At 39.1% G+C, this 20,871-nt stretch overlaps 1 protein-coding gene across 1 annotated transcript in view; it reads left to right on the top strand.

The window, feature by feature from the left end:
* ZEB1 (zinc finger E-box binding homeobox 1) overlaps positions 1 to 20,237 on the top strand; it is a 127,742-nt gene extending 107,505 nt beyond the window's left edge. The window contains exons 5-9 of the mRNA XM_075492526.1: positions 2,175 to 2,377; positions 10,582 to 10,687; positions 12,208 to 14,018; positions 15,583 to 15,763; positions 17,750 to 20,237. Of these exons, the coding sequence (XP_075348641.1) occupies positions 2,175 to 2,377; positions 10,582 to 10,687; positions 12,208 to 14,018; positions 15,583 to 15,763; positions 17,750 to 18,303 (2,855 nt within the window). The 3' untranslated portion in view covers positions 18,304 to 20,237. The remainder of the gene's footprint in view (positions 1 to 2,174; positions 2,378 to 10,581; positions 10,688 to 12,207; positions 14,019 to 15,582; positions 15,764 to 17,749) is intronic.
* The last annotated feature ends 634 nt before the right edge of the window (positions 20,238 to 20,871 follow it).

Here is a 20,871-nt window from a genome sequence, read left to right as displayed (position 1 = left end):
CTGTATTACTGTACTGGAGCCTAAGGGAGAGCAGTAAAAGGGGTAATGCTAACAATTTTGTTCTGCTCTTCAAGCACTTTTTTGTTATTAGAGATTTTGGCAAAAAAATGAGTAAATCAAAATATTTGAGAAATTTAAACTGTGTACATGCCTGTTTATATACAGAAATAGGACCTGAATTACTAATATTTTGTGGTTTACTTTACAAGTTTTGCAAAATTCAAGTAAGATATATGCTCAGCAGTAGCATCTTAAAAATTACAATTTAATTAATTTAAGATTTTAATCTGTGGTTGCAGTGGCACAGATTGTCAAGTTGATTTTACAGCCTTGCAATATGATTTCCATGTAATCATTAAAAATACACATTTGTATTAATAATTTAAATTGGACCTAACCCAGTGAGTTCACATGGAAGTATTCTGAAAATCACAATGCTGAACAATAATGTTCAGTGTTTTAATCCTTTAGAACAGAAAATGCCAAAAATATAGCGATATTTGCTAAAGATACATGCTTCCAAACTGGGGGACTAGACAAGAGAAGTGACAGAGAATTAGGGTCTTTACTGGCTTTGGGAAACCATTGCCATTTTGCCATTTGCTCCAACGGAAACAGAATTTAAGTTAACATGCTCTTGACATTTCCACTGAGTTGTATTTGTGGTGAAATGGAGTATTCTTTATGTCAGGTGAACTGAATTGTAGATGGGGAAAAAGAGAATTGAAGGGAAGCATACTGTGTCTACACATGTGGGGATGGGTTCATTTTTGGACAACCCAGGTAATCCAGGAAAAGCAGAAAGGGGTAGAACAACACAAAAACCAGAGCAATACGAGTGCTACCTTGCCCGTTACCATAACAGGTGTAAAAGAACCTATATGGGAGAGAAGGTAGTGTTTTTTAGTGACAATGAAAACTGGTCTGACTCTTCCTTTTCCACTGTTGCAAGAACAATGGCATGTTCAGTAAAAATAAAGTCAGTAAATTCCACACAAACAGAACGAATTGCTACTTTATAGAGCATATAATTAATCTATGGTAATAACTGCTGGAAGAGGTCATGAAAATAAATAATTCAGGAGTACTTTCTAAAGTACTGGTTAATTTTATGAGTATTAATAATGCTTATAGTTCTGCAACTTAAAATGACAATGTGTACAAATTTGCCCCTCGTGCTTCAGAGTATAAAATGATAATCAGTAAAGACCTTCCACCTTCCTCTCCTGCTCTCACTCAGCACGGTGCATAGGGGCATCCTTGCAAATTTGTTTCCCGTTTCCCTTGAAGCCTGGAAGAGTAGCATGGTCCTTGGAGGATACCGCACCTTACAAATTGATAGTTTGATCAAATACAGCAGACGCTACATTTATTTAAACACACTGTTATCAATCTATAAAGAAAGATTTTTTCAATCCTTTAAAAAATTAATTTTTCAAGCATAGAATAAGTTACCATGTATGGGGGATAAATATATGCTGATAAGAGATGGAGTTAAGCTTCATAAATGGTGACTTCTCAGAAATAGACTTGTGAAATTAATATTCAGTTTCAGTCTGCTAAAAGGTACGTATCTGTGTATAAGAATTATAAACCATGTTTCTACTCTTTTTTTTTTTTTTTCAGTTCTCTTTTCATTTATGATTCTGTGTTAGGTAAAGAGAAAGAAAAAATTATTATCTGAAGTTTGCAAATATTATTTATTGCTTAGGAACTGAAAAGAGGATCACCATTAAATGTTTCAGTGATAGACTTAAATTAATTTGTAAACAGGATTTCAGGATTGCCTGTGATTGAGCTAACCAGATCTACGAAGATTACTAGATCTTAGACCATGTTTCACAATTTTTAGACCACTTTTTAATCAGAAATACACATGTAGAAGCTCTAGTGCTGTATTGGAAGTCCAACGGACTGTGAGAGGTTTTGGGTAATCATATTGTGCTGACTCTCTCCAGTGTACACTGGGGCAACTGTACCATACTGTAGTTAGTAACATAATACCTGTGGAAAAAAAAAAAAATTATCGTTATTCCTTTTCTAAAACAGATGGAGCTTCTAGCACCTGCATGTTTTCTTACAGTCATATATGTAAATGTAAAGCATATTTGTTGATGTTAGTAAGTTTGGCGCTTACATTTATTTAAATATGGTGTATTATCTCTCCTGTGTAGGAACGCCCGATGCATTTTCCCAACTGCTTACTTGCCCGTATTGTGATCGAGGCTACAAGCGTTTTACCTCTCTGAAGGAACACATTAAATATCGCCATGAAAAAAATGAAGATAACTTTAGTTGCTCCTTGTGCAGTTACACGTTTGCGTACAGAACGCAGCTCGACCGCCACATGACATCACACAAATCAGGAAGAGATCAAGTAAGTGGCATTTGAATTAAGGATTTATCGTCCTCTGTAACAACGCTGTGATTTGTTATGTGAGCAAAAATGTACACAGCAAGTAAGCTGTTCATATCAGATCATCTACATGCTGAAGTCCCAATCCTGGAGAACACACTTAAACTTGCTGCCTTTTTCATAGCTGTCAAAGGATGAGATCTGAATTTTATTTGTCTGTGCTTTTATTTATCTAGGCAGTATGGTTGGGTTTAAATTGTAGTTTTCAGAAGTGCTTTATTGCATTTAGAGGTAATTAGGGTTTTCCTGTTCATTGTCTAACATTACATAAGAATTGTGACTCAAATTTAATCTCAAATCTTTAGTGAAAGACCTACAGTTTTCTTTCATAAATCCTGTTTGGCTAATTCAAAATTTACAGTACCCATTTTTGCCCTGAAGAAGCAAACCATTGTGCTGATTGGTTTGCTTGAACTGTGAGATACAGTTTTTAAATACAATCCGTGCTATAAGACAATATACAAATAATTTGTGCATAAAATACGTTTCAGTACTAAGTGAAGCAATAAAACAAGCTAAAGATATTCTGAACTTGTTTTCTGTGGTTCGTGGGCTGACCTGAGGGCATGGTTCCTTGAAATGCCTTCCATGAGTTAGCCATCTCGTCACTACGGAAGGTCCTGAGATTCTGTTCCTCTCTCCCTCTTTTTCTTTTCTTCTTTTATCCTCACAATTTCCTATCATCCATCCCGAATTACATGCTTCCATAGCTTATCAGAGGCACCCTGAGGCTCAGGAACCAACTGAAACTCACTGAAACAGTCAGGAATTATCCAAGGAAAAAAAATACATATTTTCCACCACTAGGTTATAGAGAGAGGCTTGGAGACGTTCCCTTCTGAGGACAGACTAAAAAGATTGATACTCTCCAGAGAGGAAACAGGAGAGAAACATCACAGAAAGATGCAAAACAGTGCACAGTGAAAAGAATGTAAAGGGACAGGTACTTCATTATTTCTTGCAGCTCCAAACCAACAGAACTTTCATTAAACCGAAAGGCTGTAACACAGAGTAAAGGAGATGCTTTTTTACGCATTGCGTATTAGCCTCTGTTCTACAAAGTATCACTAAGTCCAAGAATTTAACAGGCCTAAAAATTTATTATACATTTTTATACCTGAGTGTTTACATTCATGGGTAAATTAAATAGGAAAAATTGTTACAAGAAGTATTGGCCATCCTGCTGCAGGGATTTTACTGTCTCACAGGGTTTGGAATAACCTCACCAGCGTATTCTGACATGGTAGTTCTTGTTTATTCAAATATTTTTCCCAAGAACAGTTCATTTCTGTCTTGCTCTCTTATTGGCTTGGCTTCCACTTTAAAGTTACTATCGTCTTATATACATCTTCTATTTCTAATTATAAAATCTATGAGTGCTTTTTGTATAGTGCTTTTTTGTGAGCTATCACATTTATTTTCAATTTTTCCAGCTAAAAGCCTAAAAGCAGAATAAAGTAGTTGAAAGCGTTAGAAGCCTTTCCCATATTTGCATGAAGTTTGAATGAACAGAGAAAAAATACTGAGCGAGTAAACAATCTCAGAAGAATTGCTGCAAAGGGAAACTTAAATGGTATTCCTGCAGATATATTTTAATGGGCTTATACTTTTGAAGGCACAGTTGTATTTGATAAATATTGTTGCTATGAAGTATCTGGAACTCAATATTACACCAGTTTAAGTGTGGTTTTTCACTAGAGCCATAGTCAGAATCAAAACTACAATAGTTTAGCTGTTTGGTAAATTTTAAATGTGTATTTGTTTATGTTACTGTCACAAAGTTGTCATGTCTTCAAAATTGGCTTCCTGTGCATGTAAATGATTACATCATTTGTGTAATGGAAAATTAAATATTTTTCATAGTAAAGTATAGACCTCCTGGTTGTAGATCTTAAACAGCTGCATCTTCAAAATTTAATGTCTTATTCATAGAATCATAGAGTGGTTTGGGTTGGAAGGGACCTTAAAGATCACCTAGTTCCAACCCCCCTGCTATGGTCAGGGACACCTTCCACTAGACCAGGTTGCTCAAAGCCCCATCCAGCCTGGCCTTGAACACTTCCAGGGATGGGGCATCCACAACTTCTCTCAGCAACCTGTTCGAGTGCCTCACCACGCTCATAGTGAAGAATTTCTTCCTTATATCTAATCTAAATCTACCCTCTTTCAGTTTAACGTCGTTACCCCTTGTCCTACCACTATATGCCCTTGTAAAAAGTCCCTCTCCAGCTTTCTTGTAGGCCCCCTTCAGGTACTGGAAGGCTGCTATAAGGTTTCCCTGGGGCCTTCTCTCCTCCACGCTGTTTCTGCCTGTCTTCATAGGAGAGGTGCTCCAGCCCTCTGATCATCTTCGTGACCCTCCTCTGGACTCACTACAACAGGTCCATGTCCTCCTTATGTTGGGGGCTCCAGAGCTGGATGCAGTACTCCAGGTGGGGTCTCACCAGAGCAGAGGGGCAGAATCACTTCCCTTGACCTGCTGGTCATAGTTCTTCTGATGCAGCCCAGGATACGGTTGGCTTTCTGGGCTGCAAGTGCACATTGCTGGGTCACGTTGAGCTTCTCATCAACCAACACCCCCAAGTCCTTCTCCTCAGGGCTGCTGTCAATCCGTTCTCTGCCCAGCCTGTATTTGTGCTTGGGATTGCCCCGACCCATGTGCAGGACCTTGTACTTGGCCTTGTTGAACTTCATGAGGTTCGCCTCTCAAGCCTGTCAGGGTCCCTCTGGATGGCATCCCTTCCCTCCAGCGTGTCGACCACACCACACAGCTTGGTGTCGTCAGCAGACTTACTGAGGGTGTACTCAATCCCACTGTCCATGTTGCCAACAAAGATGTGAAACAGCGCCGGTCCCGATACCAGCCCCTGAGGAACACCACTCGTCACTGGTCTGCACTTGGACATCAAGCCCTTGACTGCAACTCTTTGAGTGTGACCATCCAGCCAATTCCTTATCCACCGAGTGGTCCATCTGTCAAATCCATGTCTCTCCAATTTAGAGACAAAGATGTCGTGCGGGTCAGATGCTTTGTACAAGTCCAGGTAGATGACATCAGTTAGATTACATCAGCTCTTCCCTTATCCACCAACACTGTAACCCCATCATAGAAGGCCACCAAATTTGTCAGGCATGATTTGCCCTTAGTGAAGCCATGTTGGCCGTCACAAATCACCTCCTTATTTTCCATGTGCCTTAGCATAGTTTCCAGGATGATCTGCTCCATGATCTTGCTAGGCACAGAGGTGAGACTGACTGGCCTGTAGTTCCCTGGGTCTTCCTTTTCCCTTTTTAAAAATGGGCGTTATGTTTCCCCTTTTCCAGTCAGTGGGAACTTCACCGGACTGCCACGACTTCTCAAATATGATGGATAGTGGCTTAGCAACTTCATCCGCCAGTTCCCTCAGGACCCATAGATGCATCTCATCAGGTCCCATGGCCTTGTGCACCTTCAGGTTCCTTAGATGGTCTTGAACTCGAACCTGATCTTCTACAGTGGGTGGTTCTTCATTCTCCCAGTCCCTGCCTTTGCCTTCTGCAGTGTGGCTTGAGCACTTGCCAGTGAAGACTGAGGAAAAAAAGTCGTTGAGTACCTCAGCCTTCTCTATATCCCAGGTAACCAGGTCTCCCATTTCCTTCTGGAGAGGGCCCACGTTTTCCCTCGTCTTCCTTTTGTCACTGACATACCTATAGAAGCTTTTCTTGTTGCCCTTGATGTCCCTGGCCAGATTTAGTTCTATCAGGGCTTTAGCTTTCCTAACCTGATCTCTCACTGCTCAGACAATTTCTCTGTATTCCTCCCAGGCTACTTGTCCTTGCTTCCACCCTCTGTAGACTTCCTTTTTGTGTTCAAGTTTGTCCAGGAGCTCCTTGTTCATCCATGCAGGCCTCCTGGCATTTTTGCCTGACTTCCTCTTTGTTGGGATGCATCACTCCTGAGCTTGGAGGAGGTGATGCTTGAATATTAACCGGCTTTCTTGGGCCCCTCTTCCCTCCAGGGCTTTATCCCATGGTACTCTACCAAGCAGATCCCTGAAGAGGCCAAAGTCTGCTCTCCTGAAGTCCAGGGCAGTGAGCTTGCTGTGTGCCATCCTGGGTGCCCTAGGGATCTTGAACTCCACCATTTCATGGTCACTGCAGCCAAGGCTGCCCTTGAGCTTCACATTCCCCACCAGCCCCTCCTTGTTGGTGAGAACAAGGTCCAGCATAGCACCTCTCCTCATTGGCTCCTCTGTCGCTTGGAGAAGGAAGTTATCATCAACACAATCCAGGAACCTCCTGGATTGCTTATGCCCTGCTGTGTTGTCCCTCCAACAGATACTGGGGTGGTTGAAGTCCCCCATGAGGACCAGGGCTTGTGAACATGAGGCTGCTCCTAACTGTCTATAGAGGGCCTCATCCGCATGGTCTTCCTGGTCGGCTGGCCTGTAGCAGACCCCCCACTATAATGTCACCTGTCCCTGCCCTCCCTTTAATCTTGACCCATAAGCTCTCGGTCAGCTCCTCATCCAACCCAGGCAGAGCTCCATGCACTCCAGCTGGTCATTGACATAGAGGGAAGCACCCCCTCCTCATCTCCCCTGCCTGTTCTTCCTAAAGAGCCTGTATCCTTCCATTCCAACACTCCCGTCACAGAAGCCATCCCACCATGTCTCCATGATGCCAATAAGATCATAGCCCTGCAGGCGTGCGCACGTCTCTTAACTCCTCTTGTTTATTCACCATGCTACGTGCATTTGCATAGAGGCATTTAAGTTGGGCCCCTGATGAAGCTGACTTACGTGGCTGGAATGTCTTTGTGCTGCTCTTCAGGTGCTCTCCTGCTGACCTGTGATCCTTCTCCAGGCTCTGAGCATCTGTCGCTGGCACTGGCATCAAACTGGTAGGAGTGGGATGGATTGAGGTTCCCCTCCCCTGGCAACTTTAGTTTAAAGTATTTTATTCTTAAAGGATTTCACCTGGAAGTAGATTACTTGGAGAACTTTGTTAGCTGGTTAATGTCCAGCATGTGTCAATTTTGTAACTGTTCTGTACGAGGAAGCAACGAGCAAAGATAATTTCTCGTGTAGTGAAGGCAGTGGAAGAGGTATGTGCACACTGTGCCTCCCTCTGAGGAAGGGGCAGATATGCCAAGCTGTGGCTACTTCTGCTCCAGCGGAGAGCAGAGAGCTGAGAGCCATCCTGCACCTTCTCCTTCACCCCTCCCTCCCCCCATCCCCAGCCTCCCTCACGGCTCCCCTGGCTGCTCCTACACCGCTTCATGGTTGGTAGGAGGCACTGCTGCATATGTATCATCTGCTTTCACATGTGAAGCACCAAAAAAGATGTTGAAGTATGAATAAGTGGTTCTTACATTTGTTTTATTTTTCTTCTCAACAATCTACAAAGCACCCGTAACTGTGCTTTGTTGTCTGTTAAAAGTTTCTAGTCTGTTTGTAGTCTGTTAAAATTTCATATTGCTGTGGACACCACTCAGAAGTGGCAGTTCTTGAAGATCATGGTCAAACCAGCTGTGAAAGAACACTGATGGGCCTGTAATTCCTGTTCTCCAAATAACTTTTGAGAATTCCCATTAATTAGTTTCAGTTCTCCGGTGCGAAAAGAGTGGACATTAGTCCTAAGCGCAGTAAATATTTGATGCAGGGATGTATTAGTGGCTGGTTACAGACCTTAACGCTGATGTTTCTTCTTTCAGTCCTTAAAGGAATGCAGAGGAGTATTCTTTGAATGCTGCAGTTAATTCTTTAATGAGCACAACACAGTTATGTACAGTGCATTAAAAAATATCAGAGGCATAAAGAAATGTGGATTTAACAGTACTGAAAGGGGGAAACCATTTGAATCTGAGAAAATGAAGGTGAAAGAGTATCAAAGATGGTACCTTAGAGAAGAGTCATGATTTCTCAGTTTTAAAGAAGATCCTGGAGAGTACCCAGAAGATGTCGCAGATTTACAAAAAAAAAAAAGAAAAAAGAAAGTATAGGAGAGACAGCAAGAAAGCTGAATAAAGAATTACAGGTATAAGGAGGTAAGGCAAAATAGGTGGCAACATTGCCTAGCAGAAACTCCAAGGCAGCTTGTAGCTATGACCAGGAAAACTCGTTAAAAATTCGGTAAGAGAAATGTGGCTTCCATGCCTTGGAAGCAGAACATTACTGACAGATTGAAACTAATATTTAGTATGAATATTTATGTAGTCCAGCATCTGCGGTAGCTATATATATGCTGAGATCCTTTAACTTGTCTAATCTCAAGTCAAACAGTAGTAACTGATTCTCTGCAGGCTTAAGTAAATCCTGACACGGTCCTCTAGACTCAGTGAAGTTGGATCATTAAAGTGAAATGCAGCGAGTCAGGCACCATCATCTAGAACATCATCTTCAAGGGACTTAGTTAAACAAAGCTGAAAAGCCGTGTGGACTAGCAAAAGACAGCTGACAAACCCGGGAATAAGGGTCAAGTGCTAATCAGGATAAGTCAGAGTGGAGCCCTCGCTGCAGAGCCTGGGAGGAGGTGAGAAGGAGCCCGCTCGGAGGAGGGTGGGAGCAGTTATCTGCTGAGAGGTGAAAACTGCAGCTTAACCAAATGCTTATCCCAAGGGAGCTGTCGAATTAGAGTACTTGGAAGCAATTTAGATTATCTTGTTTCAATTTGTCTTCTGTTAGCATCTGTATCGTATAAAGGAGGACAGGGTGTAGAACGGGGAGGGTTGATAATTTAGACAGCACATCTCATAGCAGAGTGCTCAGACTTTCATCCGTCAAACTGCATGGCTGCGGGTTCTTCAGATCTAAAGGCATAAATCAGAACAGGAACATCATCCTGCCTTTTTATTCATCCCTGCTTCTCCATCGCAGACCTCAGCCCCCAGCTGCTGTGTCTGCACTCGGGGAATAGCCCAGCACTGGCTGAGCGGCTGCTGCCAGGGCTGCCGGCCGCAGCAGACCCGACTGAGGTCTAGGAGCTCCCCGCCACGGTTTCACACCAGTGGAAGTTAATGCACGCCAGCCGACTCGTGGTACCTGCCCGTAGGCAGGCTCTTTCCCCAGAGCACATGAATAGCTCTCTTAATGAGTTTATGAAAATACTTGCCCCGGTTACCAAAAATCTGCAGCTGCATCCAAAAGGTGGTAGAGTATCTTTTTGCAAAGTGAGCTCTACTTAAAAAGGAGCTGCTGCTTTTTTAAACAAACAGTTTGTTTGAACAGAAACATTTCTAATTCCTCCATTTCACGTTGGTAATTAGGCAGCTCCAACTTCTAAAAGGTGTGTAATTTTTGCCTTTAAAAATACACATTCATAGATTTACACAGGTTGTAATAAAATTATATATCTTGCATATATATATATATCACGTATATACTACATATATTTACAAGTCTGTCAGCTTTTGCTTTTTTTAAACAAGTATAACAATAAAGATAAATTAAAAATAATTTGGAGCTTAACAGTAAATGCTCTCACAAGGCAAAATATAACAAAAATAACCACAGAGCTCCAATGCAAATAGTGAAGAGGTTTGATGTTGTATACTTGGGAAATCCCTGAATATTGTTATTTATTTTAATTTAGTTTTTTGCATTTATTTTGAGAATTAATTGTGACTGAGAGTGCCTTTGTTGTCACTGAGCCATCTTCTCTTGAGCAATCCTGTGGCATCATTACATAGAGGAATCCAAGGCCAACAGTAAGCGCTGGAAGCATGTAAATGGAAAAATCAAGTCAACTGATTAAACTTTAAACAGGCTTTTATATGCTTTAATGTTTCTCTGTCCTGCGTGACATATTCTGTGGGTGGTGGGCTTGGAATTTTTCTTGGTTTTTTTGCTTTCACAAGTAGAATTAGCATGCATCCTGGAACTTCTTACTCACGTAACATGCCAGTGCAAGCTTCATCTGAAGTTAGGAGAAAGGGCAAATATATTTTGGGTTTGGTTTTTTTTCTTTTTACTGTACCAGATTTATTCAGAAGATACACATAGCTCAGTTTTAACCTGACTTCTAATTTGTTTCTTTCATGCATAACACATACCACTTTCAGTCTCTTAAAATTATGATTGATTCTTTTCAGTTTTGTATTGCATTTTCTCTGTTACAACGTGAAAATACAAGGTGTTTTTTCCAACATGCTGTCCTATGCAATAATTACGAATTCTTTCTGACAGAGACATGTGACGCAGTCCAGTGGTAATCGAAAATTCAAGTGCACTGAATGTGGAAAAGCTTTTAAGTATAAACATCACCTAAAGGAGCACCTACGAATCCACAGTGGTAAATAAACCAAGCATTGAATTATATACTAATGTTGCCATTTCTATTCTTTATAACTTTGGTGTGATACCAGTCTTGTAAGTCCAAGTTTAAAATACTAGTGTTTTCCTTTTTCTTTCTCTGGGACTCTGTAAGCACTGGCTGCAGCCTTCAGCTGTGTGCAAGAAATATGTAGGATAACTCAAGAGGATTTACAGTTGCAGCTTAAGCTCTGACAGTTAAGGAAAACTTCACTTGTGGCAGAAGAAGTGGGGCATCCTTCTGGTCTTGTTTCACTTGTCTGTTTTTTCTCAATGTTTGCAGACCGCTCAGCATGTTAGGAGCCGTTTTAGAAAATTGTAATTGATAATAATCGCGACACAGCGACTATGCTTCCTACTGTGTGTGGCTGTGATTTTATTAAAACATCATAATAAAATATTGAAATAGCCTCAGGACACAGGTCTGGAATTGTGATACACTGTCACAAAATTTTCAATTTATAAGAAAAGTTCTGATTTGTAAGAAATTTAATAGATAATATTATATATTAATATATAATAATAAGTAAAATGTAGTCATTCAAAAAATATTCTCAATTTCTCTCTTTAACTCAAATTTACCCATTGACAGAAAGTCTGAAAACAAGGTTTTAGGCCATTTTTTCCTTTCTTATCAGTTGCTCAGCCATGATAACAGCAATTAAGAGCACCTCACTTAGAAGTCCTCTCTCAGCAAACGTAATTTTATTTCCAGAGGGTAGTGGCACTGTGCCTGTGAGTGAGAAGGCCTCAGTCAACGTACTTTTCAATCTGAAGCAAGCCGGCTATTTCGGCTCTTTCCTTTTCCTCTAGCACAGATCCCCTGAAAAGCCAACTCTGGTTATGGGTGTAACGACTGCATAGTTGTGTGCATCTTCCTGGCAATTTAACCTGACGTTCATCTCTGAAGGCAAACATACATCTGTCTTCTGCATGTGTCTCATTTCCCTTTACTTAAACTTTGCCTGGTTTTGTTCAGCTGATGAGTATTGTAGGAAGATATGGATATATTGTATTTGAGTTTGCTGCAATAAAATATGCATAGCTCCTTATGTAATTATGACTTGTATTTATGGCATTTGTATTTTTTTCTTTGGTTAATCATATTCTAATTTTTTCCCATTCTCAAGTAGTTTATGCAGCTTCTGAAGTTAGTAGTGGTACTACTTGAATGGAGTTCAATGAAATCTGCAAGCATCATATAGACTCATTTATGTGATATGTAGACAATTACTGGGAAATACTGGAACGTATCATGATCATGTAGGCTCCATCCTATATCTACTAGTGGATCACAAACTTATTAAAGGACCCTAGGATCAGAGCTATAGATGACATAGTTACTGTTCAATTCACTGTATAAGATTTTTTTTTTTCCCTAGGACTCTTTGAGAGGTCATTTTGATGTATTCTTTTCTAGTTACTATTGTTTGATGAAGTTACGCTGTAACCTAATAAACTGTTGCATATGCCTTTTTTCTTCTTTTTTTTCATCTTTAGGAGAGAAGCCATATGAGTGCTCAAACTGCAAGAAACGTTTTTCCCATTCTGGTTCATACAGTTCACACATAAGCAGTAAGAAGTGCATTGGTTTGATGCCCGTGAATGGCCGAGCCCGGTCAGGGCTCAAGACGTCTCAGTGCTCCTCCCCTTCCCTTTCTGCATCACCAGGTAGCCCAGCAAGACCACAGATACGACAAAAGATAGAAAATAAACCCTTGCAAGAGCAACTTCCTGTTAACCAAATTAAAACTGAACCTGTGGATTATGAATTCAAGCCCATAGTGGTTGCTTCAGGAATTAATTGTTCGACCCCTTTGCAGAATGGGGTTTTTAGTGGTGGTAGCCCATTGCAGGCAACCAGTTCTCCTCAGGGTGTGGTGCAAGCTGTTGTTCTACCAACAGTAGGTCTGGTGTCTCCCATAAGTATCAACTTAAGTGACATTCAAAATGTACTTAAAGTGGCAGTGGATGGTAATGTAATAAGGCAAGTATTGGAAAACAATCATGCTAATCTTGCATCCAAAGAACAAGAAACAATCAGCAATGCATCTATACCACAAGCTGGCCATTCCCTCATTTCAGCTATCAGTCTTCCTTTGGTTGACCAAGATGGGACAACCAAAATTATCATCAACTACAGCTTGGAGCAGCCAAGTCAACTTCAGGTTGTTCCACAAAATCTAAAGAAAGAAAACTCTGTTCCTACAAATAGTTGCAAAAATGAAAAATTACCGGAAGATCTTACGGTGAAGTCTGAGAAAGATAAGAACTTTGAAGGAGAGGCCAATGATAGCACTTGTCTTCTTTGTGATGACTGTCCAGGAGATCTTAATGCACTTCAAGAATTAAAGCACTATGAAACTAAAAATCCTCCTCAGCTTCCTCAGCCCAGTGGAACAGAAGCTGAGAAGCCTGACTCCCCTGTCCCATCAGAAACTGGGGAGAACAATTTATCTCCTGGGCAGCCACCTTTAAAGAACCTTTTATCGCTCCTAAAAGCATATTATGCATTAAATGCACAACCAAGCGCAGAAGAGCTTTCAAAAATAGCTGATTCAGTAAACCTACCACTGGATGTGGTAAAAAAGTGGTTTGAAAAAATGCAAGCTGGACAAATTTCTGTGCAGTCTTCTGAACCATCTTCTCCTGAACAAGTTAAATTAAGCAGTCCCACAGATAATGATGATCAAGCAGCAACTACAACTGTGAGCGAACCCCAGAACAGCACAAATAATTCACAAAATCCTGTCAGTACAACAAAATCTCAGACTTTACCAGGGGGATCAACTCTGAATGGTTCACGCAGTAGCACGCCATCCCCATCGCCACTAAACCTTTCTTCATCAAGAAATTCACAGGGTTATACGTACACAGCAGAGGGTGTACAAGAAGAGCCACAGATTGAACCTCTTGACCTTTCGCTACCAAAGCAACATGGAGAGCTATTGGAAAGATCTACCATAACTAGTGTTTACCAGAACAGTGTTTATTCTGTCCAAGAAGAACCTTTGAACTTAACTTGTGCAAAAAAAGAACCACAAAAGGACAACAGTATTACAGACTCTGATCCTATTGTAAATGTAATCCCACCAAGTGCCAATCCCATAAATATTGCTATACCTACCGTCACTGCCCAGTTACCTACAATTGTTGCCATTGCTGACCAGAACAGTGTTCCATGCTTGAGAGCTCTCGCTGCCAATAAGCAAACCATTTTGATTCCACAGGTGGCTTATACATACTCTACTACAGTTAGTCCTGCAGTTCAAGAAACACCACCAAAACACACCCAAGCCAGTGGAAATCAGGTACTTCGGTCCCTGTATTCCTACGTGTTGTGTATGATGTATTCATTCTGTATCCATGCTGAACTAACAGAAAGCTGTCAAGATAAATTAAATAAAATGTAAATAGAAGCTATCGGGCTTATTCAGCTTGATTGTTAATGGGTAATAGATGTTACTGTTAAGTCTTCTGCAAAGCTAGCTAGCTCAGGCAGCTTGAGTTCAGACTGACAGAAACTATATAGTTCTGTGCGTGGACAAGTCAGTTCTTCACTATGTTCGGTCATTCAGAAGTGTCTTCTAGGACATTAGTGCTCAGTATTTTAGACAGTTTAATTCTCCTGATCAAAAAGCAAAGTAAGGCCATGGCTTTTGTTTCTTGCTGGCTCCATATCTCCTCTTTCCCCACATCCAGAAAATAAACTGTTTGGAACTTCTGGCTACTCCCTTCACGCTACTCTGCTTTCTTGGCCTGCAGAGCGGCTGAATTAATCCTACACTCTAAGGGCACTTCAAACAAAATTCAGATGTATTCTCAGTTGAAATTCAGGCAGATATTTGTCTTCATCTGCCATTCCTGTATCCTGTCCTGTTCCTCCCTGGGTACATGCAGGTGTGATCTAATCGGAGTCAGTCCTGCTGGGAAACACCTGTGCATGTTGAGGTAGGGACAGAGCAGAACAGACAAGCGGCTTGCGTAAAGACTGAGCGTTTCTAATTAAATCTTAGAAATTTGGCTGTTTAGCATTGTAGGCAGCCTTCTGTATAGCCAGAGACTGAGGAGCCTTGAAGAGTTATAGGGTTGCTTATATGTTGAAGTTTATGAGACAGACAACATTTGAGGTAGCTAATACATACATTTTTATATTCAGATTTGATAATATATGATAAAATTAATTCTGTGTGTAGTGATACTGCTGATATCAGTAGAAAATACTATGCTTCTTACAGGTGAGCTTCACTTGAAATACTTAGACCACAGTTACGATTTTTAAAAACTTCTTATTAATTAACCATTTGAAATCCCCCAAATTTTGGGTTAAGTAGGATTTGTGGTAGTTTTATGAGGAAGAGGGTAGTCAATATGCAAATTCAAATGATAACTTAAACAGTTTTTTGTGAAAACTTCATCAAAAAAATACAGTCTTAACTGCCATAAAATCCGCAAGGTAGCAAAATGTGAGTGACAAACATTAGTTGAAAAATGCATTTAGATATCAAATTTGCTCTTCCAACTTACTGAGGTACTTTATAGGTCTGTAATCATCTTTTCCTTCCTAACATTGCGTTTATTTTACGGGCCCTAGAAGATGATGTGTCAGTGTAGCTTAGACCTGGCCAACAGTCAAATTTGGATGTGATTAAAGTCAGTCCCAGTGAGAATTATGCATCTGTATCATGGCAGGGACTGCAAAGCAGAGCGATGCGGTGGAAGATTTTTTTGACTCTATAAGTCTAAACAATTTTGTTTGGCTGTTTACAGAATTGAATGAGAATAACAGTGCAGCTTCAGCTTATATTTTATAAATTGTGTGCTGCATCAGTGCATCTTTTATTGAACTCAACCTTTTTCATAATTTTTCTTAAGGATGAAAGGCAAGACACTAGCTCAGAAGGAGTATCGAATGTAGAAGATCAAAATGATTCTGATTCAACACCCCCAAAGAAAAAGATGAGAAAGACAGAAAATGGGATGTATGCCTGTGATTTATGTGACAAAATATTCCAGAAGAGCAGCTCATTATTGAGACATAAGTATGAACACACAGGTAGGTACTAGGAAAAGCAGTTTCAGATCATTATTTCATTGGTAGTGTGTAACTGATAATCTCAACTGGAATCCAGTTCTCAGAAAGTGTAGCGAGGTGTAATACTCCTTACTGTCATCTGTGCTCAGCTCTCTTTACAAAGCTATGGTTTGTATATTTGTTTGACAGAACTGCAATTCTGTGTTTCTTTAAATTCGTAAGACCTAAACCCTGAATAGAAAAGAGTTGGCGGGGGGAGGTTCTTCCATCTGGCTCATGGACAATCATCTGCAAGCCACAGCCTGTAATCAAGGATGTATTACTTCTAATTTACCTTGCCTGGTTATAAATTAAGAAAAATTAAAAATCAAAATTATAAATTAAGAAAAAAGGATCATATATGTGTATGATACTTTACATGAAAGGCAGCGTATCTATCTAGCATGAAGGATTTTCAAATTGAGCCACATCTGTAATTAAACAGCCATTCGTTAGACATGGAATCTAACCCCAAAAGAACACCCTTTTGGCTTTGATTTTCATTTTTAATTTCTCATAGTTGTTCCTTTTGGCTCCAGCTCTGGTATCTTTAGTCTTTTTTTTTTATTAACTGTAGCACTCTCATTTCTTCTGTGATGTCTTCAAAAAAATTTCCTTTTTTTATTGGTTAGGTGCCTACATTATATTCTTGCATATTATGTTTTGATTTCATCTCACATATAGAATTAAAAAGATAAGAAATCCCCTTTTGTCTTTACCACTTGATCAAGTTTCTCAAGTTGTATTCATTAAGACTATCTATTTTCATACCTTTCCTATCCTGAGACTCTTTTAACTCCTCCTTTTCATAACACCAATTGTTCTTTCCATTCTACTTTTAAATTAAGTGCAGTGTTCAGAGTCACAGAATCATAGAATCACAGAATCATTTAGGTTGGAAAAGACCCTTAAGATCATCAGGTCCAACCATTAACCTAGCACTGCCAAGTCCACCACTAAACCATATCTCTATGTGCCACGTCTACACATCTTTTAAACATCTCCAGGGATGGTGACTCCACCACTTCCCTGGGCAGCCTGTTCCAATGCTTGACAACCCTTTCGGTGAAAAAATTTTTCCTAATATCCAATTTAAACCTCCCCTGGCTCAACTCGAGGCCATTTCCTCTCATCCTATCACTTGTTACCTGGGAGAAGAGACCGACCCCCACCTTGCTGCTTGTTTGGCGTAAGTTGACGTGGAGGCGTTGATCATCTGTATAGCGTGACCAAAAACCTGCTGTCTTACTGTCTGTATCTTTTATGTCTGGGCTAAGACTGTGCAAAGTTTTGCGTAACAACTTTGAGTGTTGAAATCAAAATAACATTGCTAGGCTCCTGCTATGTTTTTAAGAGACTCTAAAAACAAGGCAACAAATTAGAAAGCTGGAAAACAGAGCAGAAAGAGAACTAGAGTGAAAAAAAGCAGATTTTTCTAGTTAATATACGTGTAGTCAGCAAGTTTTGTACATAAGGCACTTACTGTGCCAACCTAGATTTTAGAATTACTTTCCTTTTTCCTATAACACCGAAGAAGGACTTGGTACACAAAAACCAACATAAAAGCTCAGTTGATTTAAAATTTCCATCAATATAGAAAAGTTAAAATGGTTTTGAGTCAAAGTAATGTTTACTGTAAGAAAAATGTCTCCTTTTCTAATTTACATATACTCGCACTTTTTTTGTGCTAAAAGTTACTTCTGAGAATCTGTTTATCCTTCTACATTCAGTTTTCATAAAAAACTTACAAATTACCCTTGTAATTGTGACAATGTACCCTTGCACCCTTGTCCTTTGGGCTCAGGTGAGAAGCCCAGGCTGAGAATGCGTGGAGGAGACCGTCTTGTTAAATAAAATTATTAATTGTTGGTAATACGTTCACCCGCAGCATTTTATAATGAAAACAACAGTATACGTTTTTAAAACTTCAGCTACAAGATGTCCAATTGTTTGTGCTTTATTTTGTAGGTAAAAGACCTCATGAGTGTGGAATCTGTAAAAAAGCATTTAAACACAAACACCATTTGATCGAACACATGCGACTGCATTCTGGGGAAAAACCCTACCAATGTGACAAATGTGGAAAGCGGTTTTCGCACTCGGGGTCTTACTCTCAACACATGAATCATCGCTACTCCTACTGCAAAAGAGAGGCAGAAGAGCGTGACAGCACAGAACAGGAGGAGACAGGCCAGGAGGTCCTCAATAACGAGCATGCTGGTGCCAGGGCATCTCCATCGCAGATCGACTCGGATGAGAGAGAGAGTCTAACCAGGGAAGAAGAGGAAGACAGTGAAAAAGAGGAAGAGGAGGAGGAAGAAAAAGAGGTAGAAGGACTTCAGGAAGAAAAAGAATGTAGAAAACTACAAGATGTAGAGGATGAAGACGAAGAAGAAGAAGAAGAAGAAGAAGAAGGGAAAACTGAAGGTAACAAGAATGATGAAGCTGTAAATCAAGCAAGCAATGCAGAACCAGAAGTTATACAGAATAATGGGCAGGTGTTGGAAGAAAAAAACAAATAAAGCTTAAATGATAGTTTTTTCTATAAGGAAAAAAAATTGGTAATGAAGTGCGTTCTATATTATACATGCTTTTCATGGAAACGCAGTAGCCTGCATACTGTGATTTCTGTTCACTACTGTGTAAAAAATATATATATAAAAAAAAGAAAAAGAAAAAAAAAAAAGAAATCCAGGTGTGCCTGAACCTCAAACTTAGTAATTTTTCACACAGTTTTCAAAGTTAGGAACAAGTTTATAACATGAAGCAGATTAGAAAAATACAGTGACTCTGGAAGCAAAGATTTAACAGGTTGTAGGAAACCTGAGTTATTAGACAAGCATCTGGCATTGTTTGTTTTATCAGTATTAATTTTCATTCTTAAGTTGATTAATTTTTAAGCTGTACAATTGGGAGAGATTTATATGAATTTTTTTTTTTATGGTAAAACGTTTCCTAAATCCGCTTCAGTATTTTCTTATGTTTTAAAATGTGAGAACTTCTGCACTACAAAATTCCCTTTTGCAGAAACCTGTAATGCAGTTGCAAACAGTGCTTGGCTACCTTTGTAAATTCAACCTAGAAGGTAGCGGTTTATGACATTAGATGTTGTAGTAGAGCATATTATCATTTAAAGTGTATTGTTAGCCTTAAGAAAGCAGATGATAGAAGAACTGAAGTTTCTTACTCATGTGATTAAAAATGTAGTTGAAAAGATTGTCGTTGAGTTCTGATTGCAGGGACTAACAGTGTTAATACTGGTAAGGACAGCAAAGTCGTCAAAATCAGTGTTTGTAATTGTGTTTTGAATATGTAGTAACAATATGAAGGATATGATATGAAGCTTTGTATCTCCTTTGGCCTTATGCAAGACCTGTGTGCTGTAAGTGCCATTTATCAGTATTATAAAGGCCCTAAGCAGCCTTTATCCAATGTGTGGCCTACAATAACTAGCATTTGTTGATTTGTATCAAACTTCTAAACTAATCATGGGGAAAAAAACACTCAGCCATCAGAGAAGTAAGAACACTGGTATATTTCATTATTTAATTATTTGGTGGTATTTTGGGTTAATACCTGACTTGCAGAATTTCTCTACAATAATTACAAGGGAAATTTTCTAATCTGCTTTATTGCTTTATTGGTTTACTTTAATTTCAGACACATACATGACATGTTATCTGGCTCATAAGTATTTTCAAGTGTTAGTTATTATGGACCCCATTTATTAACAATGTTAGCTGATTTTTACCTATCAGTATTATTTTATTTCTTTTAGTTTATAGATCTGTGCAACATTTTGTACTGTATGTCTTCAAACCTGGCAGTATTAATACCCTTCTTACTGACATATGTACCTTTTTAGTTTTAGAAAACTTTTATATTTATGTGTCTTATTTTTATATTTCTTTATTTATTACACAGTGTAGTGTATAATACTGTAGTTTGTATTAATACAATAATATATTTTAGTATGAAAATTTGGAAAGTTGATAAGATTTAAAGTAGAGATGCAATCGGTTCTCTTGCATTGAGATTTGATTTAACAGTGTTATGTTAACATTTATACTTGCCTTGGACTGTAGAACAGAGGAATTAAAATGGGAATGTATTAATTTTACAATTGCAATCAATTCATTTTACCTTTACCCAGTTTTTAATATAAAGCTCTTAAATTTTGAAATTCACTGTGTGACTAATAGCATGATGCTCTGCAGTTTTATTAAGAGATTAGTCTAACCATAAAACTCTCATTTCCTTAGTAAGCCAAATTAGAATAATCTTATAAACAGTGTTGGGAACAACGTTTAACATTTTTGTGCCAATTTGTTCCTGTATTCATGTATGTATGTTACAAATCTGAAACTTCATTTTTAAGTTCCTTGTTACATCATGGTCATTTTCTAGTTTTTTACCAGACTCCCCATCTCACAATAAAATGCGTCAACAAGTCTGACTTACTGTCATTATTCTGGTAACTTAGAAAATGGTTTTAAATTATTTCTGTGAGCTGTTGTTCGGACACGGTTCCTGCTTCAGTGTCGGTACTCAGTTTCAATTGTATGTAAGGAGCACCTAAGTGAAAGACAGGGTTGACTGTGTGCAGGCAAAGGGATTGCTACGCGAGTTCATTGATTTACCAACGTTAGTAGAACAACTGAGTTTTCAAAATGAACTGTGTGGGTTTGTGATTTTTTTTTCTCTTGTATCTAGCTAATATACAGTTTAATGCTCTCTTTCAATAAGAATGCTTTTAAAGGAAGTAAGTCTATAACAGTTTTCTTGATTTAGCAATAAGGTAGTGCAAAGGTTGATGTATATATTGCTGTTGAACTTTCCAAAGATACCATGCCAACATTATGGGTATATATCATTTCAGTAATGTAAGTATGAAGGCTTGAAAGCTGTATTACATATGCAAGTTTACAATGTTTGGCAGTTTAAGCAAAGTTTGGAGACTGTTCTTTAAGCAAAGTTCTATTCTTTAAGGATCCCTAAAAGGGGATTTCAGTTAATTTTTGGGTTTTTACACAAACATGATATAAGTTATTTTATATTCACGTATCTAGGTTTCGAATAATTCTCAATCT

The sequence above is a fragment of the Mycteria americana genome, chromosome 2 (genome assembly GCF_035582795.1).
Source record: "Mycteria americana isolate JAX WOST 10 ecotype Jacksonville Zoo and Gardens chromosome 2, USCA_MyAme_1.0, whole genome shotgun sequence".
NCBI lineage: Eukaryota > Metazoa > Chordata > Aves > Ciconiiformes > Ciconiidae > Mycteria > Mycteria americana.
The sequence above is the reverse complement of the archived record's forward strand: the minus strand, read 5'-3'. Positions and strand labels throughout refer to the sequence as shown.